Source organism: Tursiops truncatus, chromosome 14 (assembly GCF_011762595.2).
Source record: "Tursiops truncatus isolate mTurTru1 chromosome 14, mTurTru1.mat.Y, whole genome shotgun sequence".
Taxonomy (NCBI): Eukaryota; Metazoa; Chordata; class Mammalia; order Artiodactyla; family Delphinidae; genus Tursiops; species Tursiops truncatus.
This window is the reverse complement of record NC_047047.1, coordinates 82,680,854-82,704,903: the sequence shown is the minus strand read 5'-3', so window position 1 is coordinate 82,704,903 and position 24,050 is coordinate 82,680,854. Positions and strand designations below refer to the sequence as shown.

Genomic DNA, 24,050 nt, shown 5'->3' with positions numbered 1-24,050 from the left:
AGTCACGGGAGAGCTCACTTCCTCCCCTACCCCTGCTCTCTGCCACACCACGACACAAGGAGCGGTCAGCGGTCTGTAACTTGGAAGAGGGTTCTCACCAGAACCCGGCCGTGCTGGCATCCTGATCTTGGACTTCCAAACCCCAGAACAATGAGACATAAATTTCTGTTATTTATAAGCCTATGGTAAGTCTATGTTTGTTCGTTACAGAAGCCTGAGCTAAGACAAAGATAAAATGAAGCTAAAAGTGGGGTGAAAGCAAACCATCCTATGTAGCACCAAAATATTTGTAATGATACGACCACTTTATAATTTCCTCATCTGTAAACTTGAGGGGCTAGACTAAACGACCAGAAAGACTTCTCACTCTACGTGCTCATGTTCATCCCTTCAATATCACCTAAATGGCTGCAAACTGAGTTCACATACATCACTGGAGGGGCAAAAAGGCATAGCTGGGGATACACTAACTCAGTGTTAGACCTGGCTTCAAATTTCTGCTCTAACCCATAATGGCTGTGAGCCACTGGGCAAGGTTTTTCACTTCTCTCAGCTTTAGTTCCCCATTTGTAAGATAGGAAAAGTATCTGCTTCTCAATATTATTCCAAAGATTAGGGAGCTAGTGACTAATATATAACAGGTAATGGGGAAGTAGTACCCATTATCAAGGGAGGAAGCCCTCTTTCCTCCATCACATACTTTTTTTTTTTTTTTGCGGTACGTGGGCCTCTCACTGTTGTGGCCTCTCCCGTTGCAGAGCACAGTCTCCAGACACGAAGGCTCAGCAGTCACGGCTCACGGGCCCAGCCGCTCCGCGGCATGTGGGATCCTCCCTGACCGGGGCATGAACCCGTGTCCCCTGCATCGGCAGGCGGACTCTCAACCACTGTGCCACCAGGGAAGCTCCATCATGTACTTTTAATAGATGAAGAAACTAGAGCTGACAAGTACATGGCCATCGGATAGACAGCAGAGCCAGGCGGTCCATAACTCCAGCCTTGTGACTCACTTCTGTGTTCTTTCACCTGTGATGTATTGACCAACCGACCCACCATTTCAGTGATGGGTCAAATCAGCTATCTGGCAAGGTCACATTTAAATACACACATGCACGGGCACACGTGCACACACACACACACACACACACACCCCTTCCCCAGCACCAGTTTAAACACGCTGCAATGGTTATGTTTATACCAAATGGACAGAGCTCAGTTCAGGAGATCTGGTCAGTGAGGACAACAGAGCCAGACAGAGGGTTCGTTTCAAGATACACAAGGATTTAAATAAAAGCCCAGATGGCCTGCAGATCTGGACTCCTTTACTGCCTGGCACTGCGGCTGCAGGGTTCACAGGGAGAGGACGGAAGAAGGAGATAGAGCTTCCGTGGGAAAACCCAGGACACATTCTCAGAGCCTGAAGACTCAGATGTGTTTAATACTCTCCACTAACATTTTCTACAACAATGGAATATGGAAAACAGAAGCACCACAGACCCACGTAGGACAGAGTGATGGGTACTGGCAGAAATGAAGTGAGCACCGTGTTGGAAAAATTATCAGATTTGGAGTCAAAAAACTAGGGTTGGTGTCTTTGTTCTGTTTACTAGCTGAGTGACCTTGGGGATGGGAGGGAAAGAGGGCTCTCAAACTCCCAAATCTTCAGTTTTCTCAAAATTAAGATAATGACAATAATACCAATAGTTTAGGGAACGGCTACAAAAATCTAACGCATTGTTGTCATGTAAAAGTTAAACGTCTGTGTCTCAGTCTCCTTATCTATAAACTAGGGACAATGATAGCACTTACATTATAGGCTTGTTAGGATTTAATAAGTTAATCCATGTGAAGTGCTTATAACAGTGTCTGGCTCAAGTAAGCACGCAAATTATTAGGTAGATGATTATATTGAACTAAACCGTTACCTACCACCATCTCGATCCACTGTCTATCCACTGTTCCAGATATGTCTATTGGTTTCTTGCCTTTAAGTGACTAGTTGTCATTATGAAAGACAGAGTTCCATTTTGCCTATTTTCTTTTCTTCTTAGGAGACAGTGACCAAAATCATTAAAAAAAAAAACCTCTACTGCAATAATGATTTTTTAAATAGACATATATTACTTATCTATTAACATTATTAAGCATTAATACTATTTAATAATAGAATATAAAGAAAAATACATAGAGTGGTATTTAAGATTGTAATCTAACACAGAATACTGACAATAGAATTGACATATAGAAGGGCAAGTGTTTGTATACGAAAGCCATATGACAGTAAGACTGCAAGTAAAATGTATATATCCAACACTATGTGCACACTTTAATGTAATGGTCTACTGCATGAATAATAATGGGATAAAGGATGTTAAACACAAAACGTAGATTTTTAACCAAAAATTGAACATCATTCCAAAATAACTAGTAGGAACAAAGATGTTTGATGTTTAAAAAAAATGATTTTTCCCTATAAGTACTGTTTACATGGATATAGATTTTTTTTAAAGACTTTTATCTTTCTTAAACCCCAAACCCTGGTTTAAAACAAGTAAAAGACAATGGTGATGGTACAGCGAATAAAGCTATAATTAAAGTGCACCTTGGAAAAAAATGTAAGAATTGACCTTAGCTAAAGTCCCCAGTTAGCTAAACAACAATGAAGATAACTGTAATATAAAAAGAGGGCATTCTGGAACCCCACTGCCTGGGCTTGAATCCTGGCTCTGCCACTTAGTAGCTGTGTGACCATGGGAAATTACCTAATCTCTCTGTCTCTCAGTTTCTCATTTGTAAATTGAGGATAGTAGCAATTAAGTCATGACGCTGTTGTGAAGAGTAAATTAGTTAATAGATGTAGAGATCTTGGGAAAATGTCAGGCACATTATGTGTTCAATAAATGTAAACTTTTAAATTATAACAACTGCATAACGATACTTTAAATATCCCAAATGAATATAGAATAATAACTGATAAAACAAATATTCAACACAAAATGTTGACTTTGGGGGGGTCAGCTGAACATAAATCAGCAGTAGTCCATTACTATTGCTAAAGATCACAACTCAACGTGACCACGGCATATATAATATTAAAGTAGCATCACGTTTCATCAATCCAAGCAAGACTCCATCAACTGCAGGATCTGTCGTTACTTTAGGAAACATTGAGGGGGAAATGCTGCCGTTGATGCTGTGGCTTATATTTCAGAAAAGTCAAAGTGTGAAAAAATGTGCACCTTGGAATTGATGCACCTTGGAATTGACCAGTCGGAAAAAAACTGGAAAGTGGTCAACAGCGTTAGATTGCAGACGCGTTTGTTTAAACAAAATGGTAGACATACAGTCTAATTTTCCCGTTGCCTTCTAAGGGTGGGAGCTGCATTTCCTGGACAGGAGTGGCCACTAACATAAGTTTAGCTTCTCTTCAACTACCAGTTCCTGCACTGGAGGCAGGAGCCTCCCAGGGACCACGTCCTGCCCCGGCTGCCAGGTACCAGGAGGAGGAACCGGGAGCCCCTGCGTTGCTCTAGGAGGCAGAAAGCTGAAAGAGTTGGTGGTGACGGAAGGTCTGTACTTACCACCAGATCCCAAGAGTCACCGATGCCTGGGTGGCCTGAGTCTTTGGATTACTAAAAGGGTTCTAGAGAAGTTGTGAAACTTTATTCTTTTCCCCATTCCCAACCTTGCTTAGTTCTTCCTGCAACCCACTCCATATTAGAAATTTGCAAAGTTTCTGGGGATGTAAGGAAAGAACTGGCTGATTGAAAACTACCTAACCCTAAAACCCTAAAATCCTCAAACTCTTCCAGGTTAGGTGTTATTTTAACAGACTTCTCTACCAGAACGAAAAGCAAAATTTTAAAGAGATGTCTTCAAAAAACACTGCTACTACAGCTGAAAACAAGATGCGTCGCAGTGTTGAGTCTGCCATGGATCATCCATGTCAAGTACCTAAGTGGCCAGGTGCCTATGAACTTCAAAAATGTTTGCTCTTCCTCCAGGGCATGCAGTTCACCGAATTCCCCAGCCTCCCTTGCCCCTCAGCACGACCAGGGGACTTAGGAAGGCCGATGGGATGGGCAGACACCACTTCCCATGCATGGTCCTCCACCCTCTCTCCTCCCCTGCACATCGACAGAACACAGAAGATGGGGCAGAGGACTCTGAAGCCTTGGAGGCTGGTGGAGCCACAGAATGAAGGAATCTGGGTCCCTGAATCTTTGTGAACTGTTACAGGAACAAGAAACAAACTTCAAATGTGTTAAGTCAATGAGATTTTGAGGTTGTTGTTTAGCCTACCTTAATAAAGAAATTTTCAATGAACCCACGATGGCCCACTCGTGTATAAAAGTCAGTAGAGAATCCCAGTATAACACATGAATTCTAGTTCAAATTTATCAGAGTGGTCAACCTGAGATAAGGAATGAGAAACAGCAATGAGAGCTGGTCAATGAAAATAATAACTAAAAAAAAAAAAAAAGGTTGGAAAGCTGAGCTAGAGAAAGGGTAAACCTACATATCAGATTTGGGGGGATGGTCCTGATGTTAAATATCCTCACTATAATGATTTATCCCCATTTGGGCTCAGAGAAAACATGCTCACCATAGCTAAGTTATACCTAAAAATATTTCCAATATTCTTAAGTTAAATGTAGGATTGAACCATTTTAATTTGATTCTATAACTATATTAATTTATAAGATGGGCATCTCCACAAAGGACTAAACAAAGGGCTTAAAGCACACAGGCGGTTTTAAAATACATCCATGTAGAACAGATAGCCTAGCACTTTAAATTGACAGCACTTAGCAAGATGGGCTGTGGATGTTCCTCCCTGAGAGTTTTTAACAAAGCATGGTGTCATGTCCTGAAAGATTCCCAGAGTCATAAGCTGAAAAGCTTATAGGGCCAGACAGGTAGCAGGTGGCTATAAAGTGATAGGGAAGGGCGGGGCCTGTAAGGAACTACAGACACACACACAGTGTGAAGGCATTCAGCATTTTTACAATGTGTGGGCAGACTCTCCTAGTTTAGGTATACCTTATTCACTCATCAAGTACTGACTGAATGTCCACTGGCTATCTGAAATCCAGGACTTGGCCTTTCTTGAGGTTTCTTTCCAATCCTAATGCTCTGAAGAATGTTTTATGGTAAAATGGATGAATACATGACAACCGATACAAAACTTAAGACACAAAAAGACAGAAAAGAACCCAGGTAAAAGATAGAGGGAAAAAAACACAAAGAACTCAAAAAGCAAATAAATTCTTTAAAAATAAAGAGAGTTAAATTCGCATTAAGTATAACAATATACAGTCTACAAATTCTCAGAAACACAGATAAAAAGTGCAAGTGTCAGGAACTATGGTAATTTGAAAATAACAATCTAAATTTTTATTAGACATTTGACCAAGAAGATGCTATAAGATATGAAATGTCAGGTTATGTAGAGTTTATTTACATGCGTTTTGCTATACATTTGGGCTTCTATCTAAACCTTTACAAAAGGAACACTTCATTAAAATGAATTCAAATTTTACAACTACTTGGAACAAAGAACACTGGCCGAGGTGACAAGTCTCTCTTCTTCAGTCGACTGGAGAGCAGGCTTACTGAGTGGCAGATAGAATCTTCATTACCCCCTTGTGCCTGGTGAGGAAGCCAGCAACTGGGAGAAGGTAACCGAATTGTGAGGAGGAATGGTCTATGGGCAGGGTACTAAGATCTAGAGCCCTTCTTGCCTTGAAAGGAAATGAGGTAAATAAGTATGAAATATATGTTAAAATTAGAAAATGATAGTGGGTAATCAAGACAATCTTAATTATTTCAAACAACTCCTTAATTTGAATAATATGAAGCATGTAGTTCTATATTCTTTTTTAAAGTAAAATTTCATTTATTCAAGTTCTAATAATTGTTTGATAGACTGTTTTGTGCTTTGTTAAATCCCGGCAAAAACTAAGGGCTCGTAATATGTATCACTGGTGTAAATAACCCTCCACAGGCACATTAAGCCCAGGAGATTAGGGACCTAAGCGTGCTCTTCGTACACAGATGACTGTTGGTTATCCTGTATCGGCATTGTCAGAATATTCTGTGGACTTTGAAACAGTCCCACTGCCTTTCTTGTACAGTATTGCTGTGATTCACACTTTTGGCCAATTTTGCTTGGTCCTCACTCCAGTTAGGTCAAATCACTGGCATTTTTATTGACTTTTAAGGAATCATCCTACTAACAGTCTGGAAATAACTGCTCTTCCTTCTGAACTGATCCTTTTATTCTTACAAATTCTTTGTTTTCTTAATGCCTCACTGTAACTGGAAACTCAGGATAGAGCTCACCACATAGCCAGCCAGGCCTGCCCAGAGTCTTCTGCTCCAAGTGCTGGGAAGCCCCTTTAGGAAACCTCTCACCCACAGACCTGGGCACAGCAGACTTGGTGTTAACCAAGGCGGTGCTTTACCAGTGATTTTACTTAAAAAGCTTTGACCATGTAGGTGACAGTGGTTGATTTCTAGCAACTGTTTTAGATATTTCTTACTTAACTCTATTTCTTAAAGTGGTGAGAATGTAAATTCTCTAATTGGTGAGAACTGTTTCAACGGCGGCTTAAAACTAATTACTTTGAAAACTAATTTTTTACATACCTTAGCTTAAACTGGATCCCTCTGAAGATCTATCTATCTCAAGGGCAGCATTTTCTTCCTAGGCATGAAAGGTTTAAAATATGTAAGGTTTTAAATTCTCTTTCTAGTCAATCAGTCTCAACCAAGGATTCTCAACCTTTCTCAAGTGATGAGCCATTACATTAAAAGACCATCCAAGTGCAGGCTCTCAGTTACAGATCAATTTCTTTCTATTTTTCAATTCATCTGCATAATTATAGTCTATGCTCAGAATTCTGAGGTAGGGAAGGGTAAGGGGCACCACAACCTGGAAATTAAAAATGCAGTCATTCCAGACAGCCCACTCAGGCTGGTCCAGCCCCACCCCCACCCAAAGCAAAAAAGGCTCCCCGGCTGTTCGGCTGTTTCTTCCCTTCTGCCAAGTGTCAGCACGGTTCTAGAAGGGCAGGAGGCGAAGGAGCCTAGATGTTCAGTGTCAAGTGTTTGTCAAAGAAGTTGATTTCATTGCTCCTTCCCATTTACCTGCTTCTTCCCTCAATGTCACTCATTCGTAGAGAGCACAGTGCCCTCTGGTTCTCTTTTCCTGGTAGTTACGCTGATTTACTCAAGGGTTAACCAGGAATTCAGGGATTTTTAAGCTCTAAATAGGCTGAGAATTCCTGGTACAGCCAAAATCTATGTAGTTTTAAAACCTTTTAAATTTAGTATTTTAGCCAGAAGGATAAAGGATGTAATTTCATTCGAAAATATTTTCTAATGGTTAGTATTTGTAAGAAAAAAAATCCTGATTACAAGTATATTTCACTCAGAACTATAACATGCAAGTGATCCAAAGAGTCCTCAATTTAAGACGAAGAATTTTAGCAAGTAAGTTTCTAAAATTATTTGGCTAGGCAATTAAAATTATTCTGACTGCTATAGAAAACTCAAATAAATAAAAATAAAAGACAAAAACAAGTTTTCCTGTTAATATTGAAAACGTTGGTTATTATGAATTTTACATTTCTCCAAATTTGAGAGCTGATCCTTAAATGCTCAGCATCCTGAAAGTTATATCAGTTGAGAGAGAGCAACAGCTTGTTCTCTAGTCTCTCCTACTGAAAGGCTGTCCTCGTAGGTACCACTCCATACGTCCACGGTGAATGGATCTGGCCTACGTTATGGTACATGAACAGAACTATCGGCGGCTTAAAGTAAAGGCAAAACGGTCTATAAAACATGGCAAGACTCTGAGGCAGAAGCTAAGGGACTAGCAAATTTAGAGCACCAATTCTCTTTTCCGTCATTTGTCACCCAGCTTAAAGCAGAGTTTTGCATGTGTGAGAGTTAGGCTGAGCTACGGATTATAAATAGATACAGATATACATGCACATAGACACACAGATTCAAAGGGATGATGGTGTGACTCAATAACCCATCTGGTTTGTCAATTTCTAAAACACTATGAAAAAGCAAACTTTTCCAGAATGTTCATACAACAACTAAATTGATACCCTCCCAGGATCTGGAAAACCTACTTCTTGTAGTTACACAAATGCACGGTACTGAGCTGTACCGTGGGCCCTAATGCTTCACAAAGGCACCATTCAGGCACTGAGCCACGCTGTCTCGGAAAGACTAGAGAGAGCAGCTCAGAACACTCCTGCAGCTGCACGACTGCTACATGCACCTGAACGTCTTTAATGAACTTTAGACCTCTGACAAAACAAACACACAAATTACTTTTTTATTTTTAATTGAATTGTGAATCATCATCACTATAGTGAATAAAAATTCATGACTCAGAATAGCATGCAACTTTTTTTATTGTTTTCTAAATCTATCTGTACACTTAATACGCTGGTATTAACTTTACAAACAGAATAAAGAATACACTACAGTGATATTAAGCTGCATCTACTCACCTGAAAAGGAACAAAGTATCGCCCCTGAAATAATTACTAATTACACAGTACTGCAGACTAATAAACACTGTAAGTACTAAAATGTTAACATTTCAACATACAATGTCAACAACATCCTGCCTTCTTTTTTAATTGGTTAAAACATTTGTTAAGGTCATGCAAAATAAACACTTTATGAAAATGTTAGATTACACTCAAACATCAAGGCAACGAAACCCAAAAGAGCAACTTTTTAATACAACGACTGGTCAAGTAGATAAACTATTCAGCATATTAAAAACCCAGTAAGTGAAAAACATCAAAAATGTAAACGCTAAATTTAGGTAACTGCTCCTCTATGATCTCACCACCTACAATCTTATCTGTGACTGAAGATATACTACCAAAATTGTTCTACATAAGTAAGCTATGTTAAAATGACCAAAAAAATGTCAATACATGATGCCAGGGTAAATTTCTAGTCCACACAATAGTTAAATGTGATCATTCTCTTAACTCTGCTAACAGTAAATGAAAAGTCACACCCAGATTTATCTTCTTTTTACTCCTGCTTTGTTACATGTTTTTAAACTTTTGTCTACAAGTATTTCTTATTAACCTCCCCCAGAATTAACATGCCGATTTAGGAACAGGTGAAGCAGATAAACCTTGCCCTGGTATAGAAGGCAGTGATTTCGGTCTCCCTAACTAAATATTTCCTTGTCACTTGTCAACTGTCACTGACCCTTCTGCTATAGTTATGTCCTCAGTCTCCCATTCCATGAAGATTTTTAGTGCCTATTATTATCCATGTCTCCCTGATTCTCCCAGAGAAAGAATTCATTTTTTTCCTCTCATCGCTCGGCTCACTAAGGAAAGCTGAGCACACAATTTAAAGGAGCTACAGAGTAGACCAGGGCGGGTTCTCGGGCAGGTGGATGGTGCTTGAAGCCATGTCTGGGATCTGGAGAGAAGAGCATCCAGGTCATAGGAAGGTGATCGGCCCCTCTCCATGGGCCACTCTCCTAGCAGCTCACAATGACCCAGTTACTGGGGCTCTACTTTGGGCACTGTTGACTCACATTCTTACCAATTTTTAAAGCCCTCTTTATATTTTCTACTTAAAATTTAAAAACTCTTTGATAAGCAATTTGTCTATTATACAGAACACCGGTTTGCAACTTACAGAGCATTAACCTTTAGTCTCTAGGCTATTCCATAAGCTGTAAGTTCTTATGTTTCACCCCTTAAGAGCAAAATGTGCTTCTGGTTCATTTAACATCATGTCTTCCCTCAAATATTTAATGAATGAATGTTCTACGAAAGGGGTCTCTAGCTTTTAATTTCTGTTGGCGAATTAAGCCCTTTATATTTAATAAACTACTTCTGACCTATCTTTATACTCATCTTGTCTTGCAGTTATATGCCAACGAAAGGTGCAATAACAATATTGGGTTTTTAAGCTGCTAAGTACAAAGACAATGGGGGCTGACAGATGGACCAGGCTATCTTATACTTCCCTCTGTTGTACAGTGTACGTCTCTTTTGCCAAAGACCTTCTCATCCGTTAATTATTTGTGAGTGAAATGTACAGGTGGTGTGCGTGGATGGATTCACCATAAAACTCAGGTCAGTCTTGTCACAGGGATTATAGTAACACTATTCTGCTTTTGCTTGTTTTTCTTAAAGTTGCTTGTTTTTCTTAAAGAATGCTTTCTCTTTCTTCTCCAAAGCCTGTACTATCAGAAGAGGCTACTGCGTGCAGCTCTGAAGAATCTTTCGAGAGCCTCATATAACTTGAACGCTGGCTTCTCTTATGCGTCATGCTTTTTAGATTTTCATTCTGAATGGCAGTTGAGTGGGAACTGGAACCAGACCTCAAGATGACTTGGGGCGTCTCCCTAAGCCCCTCCATCTCATCAGAATTCTGGTTGGCTCTGTTGGCTGGAGCACTGTTGTTGTTCAGAGTCACAGTGCTGGGTGTGCGATTCAGATTGTAGGCTTTGTGGCACGCTGGCCAGTTTTCTTCAGGGCTGCTGGCTATCAAGCTGCATTCGGAAGGGCTTTTCTTGTCTTCTGAACAAATGGACATCCGAGCTACAAGTGGGTCTTGCAGGCCACTCAAGCTATGTGGTATTCCCCGTTTTCCACTGTGGCTGTCATCTTCGAGCTCTATGAGATTTGCCTTTTCAAGCTGGGAGTCATCAGCTGCTTCATTGTGAAGGGAGTGATTGGGAGAGCTCTCGTTGGATCTCACTCCCGAATCAGATGAGTCCTTTTTGTCAAGGAGGGCGTCTGATAAATACTCTTTTGCCTTAATGAAGGTTCTAATAGGCTCCGCACTGTGTTCTGGAGACTTCAACACTCTCTCTACTTTCCCTTCAGCTTTCTTGTCTCTGTCATCTTTGAGCAGTGGAGTATTGTCTGATTCTTCTGTCCCAGACTCATCTTCATCACTTGGAAGTTTCTGATAGCGCAGCCCACCTCCCTTCAGCTTCAAATCTGTCTGGAAGAGACCTGACCTTTCTGAGGACTTCTTGCTTGGGAGAAGCTTGCTGCCTGACTGATCAGACTTTTCATCCTCTTCAGTGATAGGATCCAGGGGTGAGGCATCGTTAGTGGAAACTCCTGATGAGGAATAATCTATAACATCTCCCCTCTTCATTAAAAATGACTTCCTTCCATCATCTGGCTTTGGTTCACTATCCCTCCCTTTCTCTGGTTCTAGATTAGAGTGAATGGAGCCCCCAGATGAACTCTGACCCATATAATATGTGCTGTGTGGAGAAGACCTGCCGCTCATTGTTGTGGAACCCGTGCCCCCTTCTAACTGAGACATCTGGGCAATATATTCTCTATAGGCATCTCTATACTCAGCCTGCACCTTATCAGTAAGCTTTGAAATTTCAATACTGGAATCCTGGGAAGTGAGACTCGATAGACTTGGGGTTCTGCGAGTTTGTGACTGTGAAGACAAAAAAGTAATAATAATTTAAGAATTCAAATAAACCCAAAAAAAGGCACAATAAACATCAGCTTAGGAAATTTTATACATATATATATATATATATATATATATATATATATATAAATAAATAAATATATATATATATGGACAATAAGAATTTTTAAAGTCCTTAAAATACCAAATTCTTTTAGAAGAATTCTGCATAACACAGTTTAACAAAAGCTGTGAACTTATGAATAATTTTACTGTTATTAGAAAGCTTTACACAAATTTTAATAAAATTAGTTTATTGTTAATATTTAAAAGTATAATTTAAGGTTATATTAACAAATAACCTTAGGACTTGTTTTTATCATTTCAAACTTTTAAATTTATTTACGGCAAAAGTCACCTTCATTGATAAAATATAAAAGTTCCCCTTAGAAAAGAGAAAGAAGATGAGAGCTAAGATATATCTCAAAAACAAAATACTCAAGTCTTTAAATGTATGTTAAATAGAACCTTTCTCAACTTGCACGACATGAAGTTTCTGTCAAATTCCAATTCAGTGAAAAAAAAATGTACTCAAAATGCAAAAAAAAAGAGAAAAAAACAGATTTTAAAAGGAAAAGTATAAAGTGCAATGGAAAAGACAAATACAGGATCCAAATGAACAAAAATGGAAGCCTTGAGGCCAACATTCAGGTCCAAGTAAACAGAAATAAAATATTTTTAAAAGTTTGATTTCCAATGTGAAGTTTTAGGACGAGAATTGCTTCAGACCCCAGAAAAGGTTAATAACATGAGGAATAAAAAGTAAAGATTAGGAAAAAGAGGAAGGAAATGGAAGAAAAAGAATCAAGGAAGTTTAAGAAAGGGCAAGAGCAAAGGTTGAAACAAAGCAGAAATAAGGCAGAGTCTTCCTGCCACCGGGAGAAAATGACCCAGCTCCCTGAGAAGGTTCCCTGAGACCCAGTTCAGGACAGTGCCGCCCTCACTCTCAAATGCAGTTATGTGGACCCCTTCTCAGGGGATCCACGAGGTCTAAACTATTTTCCTAGGAATATGAAGATGACCTTTGCATTTCCACTCTCATTCTCACAATAGTGTACAGTGGAGTCTCCAGAGGTTGGTTCATGTGTGACCTCCCAGGAGATTGAACACAGAAGCAGATATAGGAATCTAGCTGTCTTCTACAAAGGCAGGCATTAAAGAGATTTGTAACACAGTATCATTTTCAGTAAATATGTTTTGTTTTGGAAAATAGTCATTTTTCATAAAAATGTTATTTATGTTAACATATAATTGGTTTAAGTTTCTCAGTTTTTATTTCTAATATAGTAAATACTGACAGATAAAACTTACATAAACGAAGGCTCTTTGGGGGGTCTTCAATAATTTTTAAGAGTGTAAAAGGATTCTGAGATTTAAAAAAAGTTTGAGAACTGCTGCATTGATAGGAAGGCTGTGAGACTTTCCAGGTCACAGTGGTAAATACCAAGTATGGAAAAGCAGAGGATGAGGATTTCTTAAGAAATGTTGAAAGGAATTCCAGGGAAAAGAAAGGAATTACTGTTGTTGAAACAGGGAGATAAAAGGGTCAAGTGCGGACTTATCATAAAATAAGGAAATTTTTATCTTAGTTAACACCCAATAAAATGGCTTCTCAACTTAAAGAAATAAGATTGATAGTACGTAGAAAAAGATAATAACAACCAAAAAATATTTTTACTACCAAATCAAACACAACACCCTTAAAAATGGTAGACCTAACAGGTACTCCTTTCTCTAAATACGGCTCCCTTTCAGTAGAGAGTTCTTGGTGGCTACTTACTACTTTTCCTCCCTTGCCTGTCTTCTCTCTGCTCTGTACCCTGCTCTCGGTCTTTTCCTAGTTTATTTTTCTTCTCGTCCAGCCCTTACTCCTTCTCACGTTCTCTCACTTTTGTTTTTATTCCTGATCCTCGCCTCTCCTCCCTCTTCTAAGAACATCCAAAGAAAGAACTCAGCCGTACCTAACACCAGATAATAAAAAGAAAACGAATATCCACGAACAGTGTGCAACATACATACTGAAAAACCAGGTTATGGTGCTCAAAGGGGTAACGTGGCAGGTTATCCAATAAAGATGTGTTTAGCCAATGATTACTGAATTTAACAAGGAAACAGCAAGTGAAAGATGAACTCAGCTAACCACCTAAGTAGGCCAGTTCCTGTTCACCCTCGATGCCATGACTCTATTTTATTATGTTCTCAATTCTTATCAATTTCTGAAATCATGTTATTTTCTTTTTGTTCTACTGACTGTCCTCTCCAGAAAAACACAGCTCCTGGAGAGTAAGGACTCCTCCCTCCATCCTCTTCAGTCAGGGACTCATTAAAGATTTTCTGAATGACTATATAAATGCACCGACATAATCTCGGAGAATTAACCACCACCCTCTTCTTCAGTAATATGAAAAATGGCATTTAATAAATACCTGCCAACTTAGGTTACTGTGACGTGGAGCCCCTTCATCCAGGCCGAGTGTGTTCAGCTCTTCAAAGCTGAAGTTCAGTGTGTAGGGAGTCTGACTGGAGAGCTCGGTGTGAGGCAACTCGTGTGACGAGCGGTGCGCAGATTCACCGCGAGGAACTGAGCTGCTGTTTTCACTCAGTAAACGTGGGTCCTCAGGGACCACCTGGTTTTCTGCATTTCTCATTTCTAGTACCTTGAGAGAGAGAGAAAAAAAAAGTCATCACTATCCGCACTGACACATCACATTCTAGAAGCTTTAGAAATTATCTTAAAAATTAAACATAAAGTTACTCTAATGGAAATGAGAAAGCATACTTTCTGTAAGTGAATTTCAAATACATTTGTTCTTATCTGCTTATCTTTCTACATTAATAATACAACTGACCCTTGAACAACACAGGTTTGAACTGTGCAGGTCTGCTTACTCGCAGATATTTTTCACTAGTGAAGACGGCAATATTTTCTACATAGTCCAGGGTAGGTTGAATCCGCAGATGCGGAGGAAACTTGGATACGGAGGTTGACTCTGTTGTCAGTGGATTAATCTCCGAGTTGTTCAAGGATCATCTATACTAAAAGAAGTACAGTCGCCCCTCAGAATCTAGTGGTTTTGCACCTGCAGATTCAACCAATCACAGATTGAAAATATTCGGAAAACAATTCCAGAAAGTTCCAAAAATCAACACGAATTTGCCACACACTGGCAACTATTTACACAGCATTTACATTGTATGAGGCATCATAAGTAATCTAGAGGTGATTTAAAGTATACAGGAGGATGTGTGTAGTATGCAAATATTACTATGCCATTTTATATACGGGACTTAAGCAGCTGAAGATTTTGGTATCCACCGGAGTCCTGGAACCACCCACCCACAGATACTGACAGATAACTGTAATGACAACAACCATCACATATACACTATACTCTAATTTGACCACTGTGTTACTACTTTAATTTAAAATTTAACTTAAGAACAAAACAAAATGCAACTGGAGTGTGTCAAAGAGAACCACAGCTGGACAGTAGCTAAAGCAGTAAAAACAGATTTTAACCAGGAACTATCGCAACGGGGAAAAACGGACCTCAGGATAGAACTGGGCTCAATTCCAAAAGCAGCGCGGACACGTGGGCATTTACAGCCCAGGAACGAGGCGGGGGTGAGTGGATGGAAAGTTGCTAAGAGGAAGCATCAGGGGTAACGGGGGGTGGGATTCTGGTTGAACTGACCTGACAGGATACCTTCTGGAGGCAGGCCTGGGGTCTAGGACCTCACGGGGAGCAGAGGAGGGGTGCAAGATGAGGAATGTAATCGGATAGCGATAGCGAAGGTGATCAGACACTGAGGGTGAGGTTCTTTCTCAACTGACTTAACAGGATGCTTCCTACAACGGGGCAATGCAGGCGCAACGAGGACAGACACCAAGGTCGAGGCCTAGAGGCTTCGGGAAGCCTGACTGAGTGAGGTCAAGGAGAGTGTCCTGGTCAATGAAAGCATGGAGAATTGGCAGGTGGCCTCTCTCCCAGATTTCCAAGTGAAATGCCCAAAAGGCAAATGGTGCTAAGTGCTGCTGTGTATATTCTACATAACAGGATATACCAGAGCTGTACACATAAGTGTAAAATGTAATTTTTACATGTTTTTTTAAAAATATAGGAAAATATCAGTTTAGACCAGTACTTACTGGCACTTGTTTTATAAAATGTTGTAAATAATTCTACAAATATTAAAAATATCTTACTGTGCTCCTAAAAAGATGCCAGTCTCCAAAATTCATATTCATTTCCTTCTTCAGTTCATCGATGTTACACTGAGCTAACACACGGCCATTTATGTTTGCCTGAATAGAAACAAACACAAAGATAAACAAAATGTGAGAGATTCTGAACTTCTAGTGATTAAAAAGCACATTTATATTAGAAACTAGAAAATACTGACCTAAAGAAGGTTACCACCCCATGTAATAATTAATAAACAAGCAGAATCTGAATAACACAAGCCACTCCATACTCTTCCAAGGGTCTTAGGCGCTCGAGTAAAATAAATCATTCTTCAGGGACCAACCCAAGAGCTCACCCTCCAACTATTTCCAAAACTACCTATTCTGCCATAAGCAATACCAAAACTGTTAGCTTTTTCCCTCTAATCATAAAACATGAACACGAAGGCAAGCTGCTGGGAGGGGACAAAGACATCTGTCAGCATGTTGGTCACTGATGAACTTCTAAATGAAGTGAAGCGCTGACAAACTTGTTTATCAACTTTACGAGATAACTTCAGCCACCAAGAATGTCCACCAACAAATTTCCCAGTCTATTAAATTCACAGAAAATGATCTTGTCACTATTGGGTCTCCGTAATTCCAGTCCCTTCCAAGTAAGAAATGATAGAATTTTCTTTATTAATAACAGGTAGCTTACTTATTTCACAAAATACAAAACCTGACTTTATTAACTGTGGTAAAATTATGGAATACCTGGGTTTAAAACCAAAAGAATGCTCAGTTTCCAAGTTAATTCTGAAGAAAAGAATGTACAGAGCAAGCCTACGGCAGAGGTCCTGCTGTAGAAATGCAAGGAGCTTAGCAGCACTTAAGAAACCAGTTGCTACGATGGGCTTCAAACAGCCAAGGCCTGAGAGTAAAGAGCTGAGTGGGCAGAGAACCGCTGTCCTGAGGGAAACAAAATCCCCACAAAGGGCTCACGTGGAGACCTCCCTCTTCCCTGACGCTCACCAAGCTGCCGTGAGGAGAGTCAGGTTTGTACCTTGGAAAGGCAGTGCTTGACACTTTTGCAAATGGGGATGAACACTAAACAGATCTATGAGAAAACTAACGTTATCCGAACCTTTCTGACCAAACATAGTTTAAGATTAGTGAAATGGTATATGTGCTCATAATTCTTTTAAAACCTTTTTAGATGCCAGACTTTAAAGTATGTAAATATTACAGGCTTGTTGTTCATGTTCTCCTTCACTGTATCTCTGATAGAAAAAGTATAACTTAGCAGAAGTATCTATTAAAACGGGGACTGGGTTAGCCTTGTAGATGGGAAGCCTCCTCAAAATCCCAGGCTCGTGGTAGTTACTGGAATTGCAAGAAAAGATCTCGGAAGAAATAAACTTCCTCAAATGCATTAGCCTTGCAAACCTAAACCTCTGAGGTATTTTCAAACGGGACATGATCAGAAGTCCTCTAAGACATGAAAGTGAGAATCTGAGGAAAATGAAGTAAGTATGGTTTACTTGGATACTTATTAAGTCACAAATAAATACTATAATTAAAGAAAATGTAACATAAAAGAAAAGGCCTTCAAATGTTCTATGTTGCATATTGGAAATATAAGTTATTGTTAATCTTAATGTGAAATCCTTTAGAACTTTGTACTTCTCATCAAAGCATTTTTGACTTATATTAGATTTTTTTTTTTTTTGGCCATGCCGCGTGGCTTGTGGGACATTAGTTCCCTGACCAGGGATGGAACCCAGGCAGTGAAAGCACCACGGCCTAACCACTGGACCGCCAGGGAACTCCCCCTTATATTAGATCATTTTACAGGAATGTTGTAATACAACACTTTATTTTCTTTTATCCATTTCTAAACTAAGGGATAAAGGGGCAATTTTAGGATACAAATAGTAAGAAACCTGTTTCCACCTAGAGCTTTCCCATTTCAACAGAGAACTCGTCTTTGAGAAGCTAAATACAAAGTGCTCGCCATGCACAGAGCCCGCCACTGGCGCCCTCAGCCCTGTCTCGAGTCAGCGGGGAAACATGCTGGTCACCTTCTTGATGGTCGCACAATACTGAGGCAGCATGCTCTGGTCCAGCCCTTCTATTTGTTTCAGTTTCTCACAAACCGCATCCACATTCATTGAATTCAGTGATATTGTTCCTGAGGCTGGGCCTGATCCCTAGATAAGTCATGGAAAAATACATGTATGAACAGCATTTAATGTCAGATATACGCAGTCATGTGACAGAGAAACTTGTGAAGTTACACTGTAAGTACTCTGATTAACAATACATTTTCAAACTAAAGTAAAGACAGCGAATGTGTGCAGTATGGGGAAATGCCATTAGGGAACAGATTTAGCTACTGCTATACCTTAAGAAGTATCTTTTATTATAGCAGATACAGCCTGATCAAAACCACTCTTCTAAGAAGACAGAACATTCCACGAGCCAAGCCAAGGCCAACGGCAAGAGAGCCTAACTTCAAACCTCAAGAGAGAAGGGTGTAGCCCTTAATAACAGAAGACAGGGGGTTAAAAAAAGAAAAGGAATGGGGGGAATTACTGATGCCTATATTACAAAATACAAAAAGTAAATCTATGAAATAATTTTAAAAGTGCCTATACTTTTTGAATGTCTTTACAGACTACCTTAACAGTCTACGACTATTAACTATCTGAAGTTTTCAGATCGTGACCATATTTTATACCCAAGGGGTCTAAAACTTCCCCTTAAGAATCGATACAATAATCATGTAAATATGAAACAACAGCATTACTTCTTAACACATGTGGAAGTAAATATGATCCATTAAAATTTGGTCTCATTTAAAAGAAAAGTCAAAATAATAAATCTAGTATTTACTTAGAAGAAAAACCTTTTCTGAATATGGTGACATACTGAAGAAGTATTTGCCTGTGGCCAACTGTACATGAAGCTCCTCGATTACAGATGTGGACACTGGCTTACAGAGAGGTAAGTTCTGGCTTCAACGTCACAGAATAAATAGCTAGTTAGTGGTAGATTTGGATGGGAACCCTAACTTATCAGGTCTTATAACTTCCTATTTTCTTGGTTGCACTGTCTATTTTTAAAGAGTTTATAGAAACTATAACCAAAATAAAGAGAAGACAAACCAACTAGTATAGAGGAAAACACTCCAAATGACCTGTCTTGTTTACCAGTCAATCTAGTCTTAAAATAAATACAATTTATCCTATCCTCAAGTATGTGTAAATTTACATTTTCTACTGCCTCTTTTACCATTACCAAGGTAGACTATGACAGCCCAAACTGCCTGTTAGCTACTTGTTAAACATGATTTGTAACATGAAAGCGTAACATAATACTCTATTATGAACTGATAAATAAATATACACACATAGTATATAAACAAAATATGCCTATATTACATATAAATATAAGTACAGCTAGGAGATGAGACCATATTGGACAGTGAGGCAGTAATTTTATGAGAGGGAGTCTTAGCAAGTTTACAAGTGTAAGACAGTCCCATAAAAATTTGTAAATTAATGCCTTGGAATATACTGCACAAAACACATTTATTTATAGTTTGTTTTCAATTAAATATAAATTTAAAATATGTCATATATTATACGGTCTGAGGTTCAATTACTTCAAAAATACTAACAGCAAAACACTAGTACTTCCAGAATTTAGTTTTCATATTTATATACAAAGTTCTATTTTCTGCCTGGATGAGTATAGTCAATATTCAAAGTGTTCATTAACCAGTATCTACTATGGAAACTTAAACTGCTTTCTATGAATTTTTAATAACCATATTTGTTTTGTTTTTCTGTCTTTTAAACAGGTTTATTTGAGATATAATTCACATACAATTCTCCCATTAAAAGTGTACAATTCAATGACTTTTAGTATATTCACATAGCTGTGAAACCATCACCGCAATCAACGTTAGGACATTTTCGTATCCCTAAACAGGAATCCTGTGCCGTCAGCAGTCATTCTCTATCCCTTCCAACACCTAGTCCCAATCCCCTAGCAACCACTCATCTACTGTCTCTGTGGATTTGCCTGTTTTGGACATTTCATATAAATGGAACCACACAACATGTGACCTTTCACAGCTAGCTTCTTTCACTTAGTATGTTTTCAAGGCTCATCCATGCTACAGCATGGATCAGTACTTCATTCTTTTTTATTGCTGAACAATATTTATCTTTTAAATGATCTTTAATACTGTCTTTCAAATGTTTTTATTCCCCAACCTAGCTCTTCTTTCTGGGTACATTTACACTTGTTTACATTTTCTTGATTAGAAAAATCACAAGCAAACAGTTTGATCACCAGAATAAATAATGATCATCTGGATTATAATTCATAGAATAAAATATCCATGAATCCATACCGATATAAATAAAAAGTTGAATAAGTAAATAAATGAGGAAGAAGAGACAGCTTTTACTTATAAAATTCCAATTAATTAATGCAGAAGAAAGGAACAGAAAATTACCATCAGGAAAACACCACAAGAGTGGCTGTACACTAGATGCACTGGTGGACATTAAAGTTAATGGGCAAAAGTATAAGGAGAAACAGGATATTTGCAGAGTTTTAGAGTATCTCCCCCTAAATATTTACTCACTACAAAGGGAAAAATAAAACTTCACAGTGTTGAAATCTGGCAGATGCCACCTTAACCACATGACTGAGGTTATTAGCATGACCAGTGGGAAGATTTAGGCCCTCACAGATGCTCAAATATGATGCACTGAGAAGGACACGGCATCACTTCTGTGGGTCTCTTGCCAAAGATATATAATCTGCTAATCATAGGAAACAGCAAACAAACCCAAATAGAAGGACGGTCTACAAAATATCTATGATCAGTTCTCTTCAGAAGTTTTAAGGTCATAAGAGACAAGGAAAGACTGAGGAATTGTCACAGATTAGGGAACTCTAAGGAGAAATAACAAAATACAACTGGATTGAATCCTGGACCAGAAAAATGACATTAGTGGAAAAACTGGTCAGATTCAAATAAAGTCTGTATTAAGAATATTGTACAAATTTTCACTTCTGCTCTTGAGAAATATACTACAGTTAGGAAAGATGCTAACATTAAGGGAATGTTATTTTTGTACCTTTTAAGTCTAAAATTATTTTAAAGTAAAAAAAAAATTTTTAATCACAAAAAAACTCTATTTCTGATTGTGCTAAAAAAGGTAAGTATAAGAGACATGGAACAGATTAACTCTGTCTGCATGGCGGGGGGGGGGAATGTAAAATGTTAAAGAGTATCTTAAAGGAATCTGAGAATTCAGCAATGGAGACACATTAATAAAGATACTACCCTTTCCTTTAAAACAAAAAACTCCACATTATTTTACTTTCATGATCCTTCAAAACTTTTACATTTTATCACTTGAAAACATATTTTGTCCCTCATTGGGAATTATATAGAAAATATATATTATCTCTGAATGGCTTTGAGAAGCTATAAGAAAAGACACAATGGATATCCCTGTAATTCCATCAAAGCTATAGTTTGACTATTCATTATTTGTGAGTTGGCTTTTCTCAAGAAAAGGGGTAAATTATCAATAAATTAAAATACATTACAATATGCTTCTTTGAATAAAAGAGAAATAGTGATTATTTCGCAGGTCTCCTCTAAAATAATCATATATAATAAAATTATTTTGAAGCCAAATGAATCTTAGTAGCCAAAAGAATGACCTTTAAATGGAACTCTCATAAAAAGAAGGAGAAGGAGTATAAAAGTGATAAGGAAAAAGCATATTCAATAACTCAATATGTAAATTCTTAATAGGAAACTAATTACATTACTTTGGCAATACAAAGAATGGTAATACTTTAAAGTTTATCATGCATTCTTACTTGAAATTTACTTGTTACAAGTCAAGAAAAGATCACTTCAGTATACATCATAATTTATTTAAAAATTTTTTTTCTGATACAGGAGATTGACTGCAGAAGATGTTAGTTTGTTTAAACTGTTAAATATAAACTTCAAAATACATACAAATCAGAATTCCTCCAGGTCAAAGTAAAGCTAACAACAAGACAGATTTAAATTACTTTGATATAACTATATGATTTTATATTATAAGTAGATTAAAGCTACACTCTGAAACATTATCATCTTTGGTAAATTTATTAAACAAGCTTAGAACTGATTAGCCAGAAATGAGAGCCATGCAAAGGCTGAAAGCAGCTATTAAAATAAACCCAAGGCACCGAAATGAGCACAGATTTATAAACAGCCCAGCAAGAAGCTGCCAATGATTGCTTCTAATAGTCTAAAACAAGGAAAGTGAGTAGGATTTCACTGAAAGTTTCTGTACCTGTCTCTGTTTGTTAAACCCAGAGTCACACGGCTTTAAGGAAGGAATAAAACAGAATGAAGGACACGAGCTTAAAGGAAAACATCAAATACACATATGTAATAAAAACAGGCAGCACTTTTGTCACTCCTCTTACTTTCCCATGACTTCGAACACACCACCTCTACAGCAACACAAAGCAAGGAACACTCGCATACACACACACACAGTAGTTTCATGTCATTAACATGTGCTTGGTAATTTTAAAATTGTACTCTCAAATTTTATATTCTTTCTCAAAAGAATAAATCATGGGCCATACATTCAACAAGAAAACCAGGTAAATAAAATTTGCTACAAAAAGTCAATATTCCTACTATGTACAAGTTTAAAATTAATTTTTAAATATTCTGATTAAAAACTGCCACTATTAATTGCAGGCCAATTTAATAACAGGGTTTAAATACTTGGAATTCACATGCTCACTTCATAAAATAAAATATTATCTAGCCACACTATAGTTAACATTCAGAGATACACTTTTCAAATTTGGGTTTTGTTTCACTGGGCATGTGGCACGTAATAGATCACTAAAATACCATTTGAAAAGAAAGGCCCTAAGAGCCTTTCAGCTCAAGAAATCATAAATATAACAGTGAAAAATATTTGCATACTGTGAGTAACGTAACTATTTTACTGATGTAGTTCTTTGAAACTCTAATTCAAAGCAGACACACTGCTATTAATTATTCTTCTGTACAAATTAGGTTGGTGGTAAACATTCTTAAAATAGTTAAAATAATCTAAAGATAACTGACAATATTGAGTCAAAGTTAATTTACAATGTTTTTCTTTTACTATGTCATTATCTGGGGTACCTTATGGAAACCTTGTTTTCTAGTTTACATATCAACGTTATTATAAGTAGGTTTTTTAGGAAGTTACTATGTATATCTGTGGAGACTTGAACTACATGAGAAATTTTGGGTTGGCCAAAAAGTTCATAACATCTTATGGAAAAACCCAAACGAACATTTTGGCCAACCCAGTAATAATTAGGTCAAAGTTGACAGATGAGGTTTAACACCACATGTAAAGGGCAATCTTTAACAAAACACAAGTTCAGGACACGATTTTGTTATTTTTTAACTTTTAACTGTACTCTAGGATTTCAATGATATCCTTACTGCAGTATCCTACTTCTTCGATAATATCTCAATCAATTTAGTTGCAGTTTATTGTTTAGGAAAAAAAGCTTTCTTGAGCTGAAGTCTGGCACAAAGACTCTGAAGCTGGAAGTGAATATAATTTTTCACTACATTACTAGAGAAAACATATGTTAAAACTTTTCCAAATTGAAACAGATCAATAAAAAAGTGCACTCCTAAAATGCTTTAGAAAGTGTGAGTGAACCTCCTGAGAAAAGGTGCTGACCGCTGGCAAAGAGCACCCGCCCTAGGCCTGCATCTAAATGAACCTGAAACGCCCCTGCCTTACCCACGGCAGCTTTAGCTTTCTCATCCCAGTCTGCTCCTGCGCGATGAGAGACAGCTTGATTTGGACATGTATTTGGTTTAACAGGTTATGAGTTCTAAACCAGTGGTGGAAATAAAAATGATCTACAGTTGAGTCCCCTCTTTTTTTCCCTTTTAACTTGGTCACTCCACCAATTGGATCCAGTTCAATGAAAACCAAGACCTTCATTTTTAAGACTTTTATTAATTCAGTAAATTTCATCAATCTCTAAAAGGAAAAGTAACAGCACACTGTAAGGCAGGACACTGTTATTAACACTGCCTCTGCAACTCTGAAGTTCTCCGCAATTAAACGTTGTGCTAATTATTTTCATGCCTTTTCAGTGAGGTAGCTGATCTAAATGAAGCTATCTAAAGGTATCTAGTAACCCCTGCGGCACAGGAGGTCGAGAAAGAATGACTTGGTAGCAACACTGATCGTTCCCGCTTGGCAGCCTCAAGCCCATCCGCTCCAGGAAGGCAGGATTTCCA

General features: G+C 38.1%; 1 protein-coding gene across 9 annotated transcripts in view; it reads right to left on the bottom strand.

The window, feature by feature from the left end:
• Positions 1–8,417: 8,417 nt before the first annotated feature.
• KIDINS220 (kinase D interacting substrate 220) overlaps positions 8,418–24,050 on the bottom strand; it is a 101,762-nt gene continuing 86,129 nt past the window's right edge. For 5 of the 9 annotated variants that reach the window (XM_033838050.2, XM_033838048.2, XM_033838049.2 and 2 more), the window contains 5 exons: positions 22,066–22,098; positions 17,764–17,892; positions 15,722–15,820; positions 13,941–14,171; positions 8,418–11,478 (listed from right to left, as the gene is read on the bottom strand). In XM_033838050.2, the coding sequence (XP_033693941.1) occupies positions 10,216–11,478; positions 13,941–14,171; positions 15,722–15,820; positions 17,764–17,892; positions 22,066–22,098 (1,755 nt within the window). In that variant the 3' untranslated portion in view covers positions 8,418–10,215. The remainder of the gene's footprint in view (positions 11,479–13,940; positions 14,172–15,721; positions 15,821–17,763; positions 17,893–22,065; positions 22,099–24,050) is intronic. The other 4 variants (XM_019943321.3, XM_073791603.1, XM_019943325.3 and 1 more) reach the window with 1 other exon arrangement.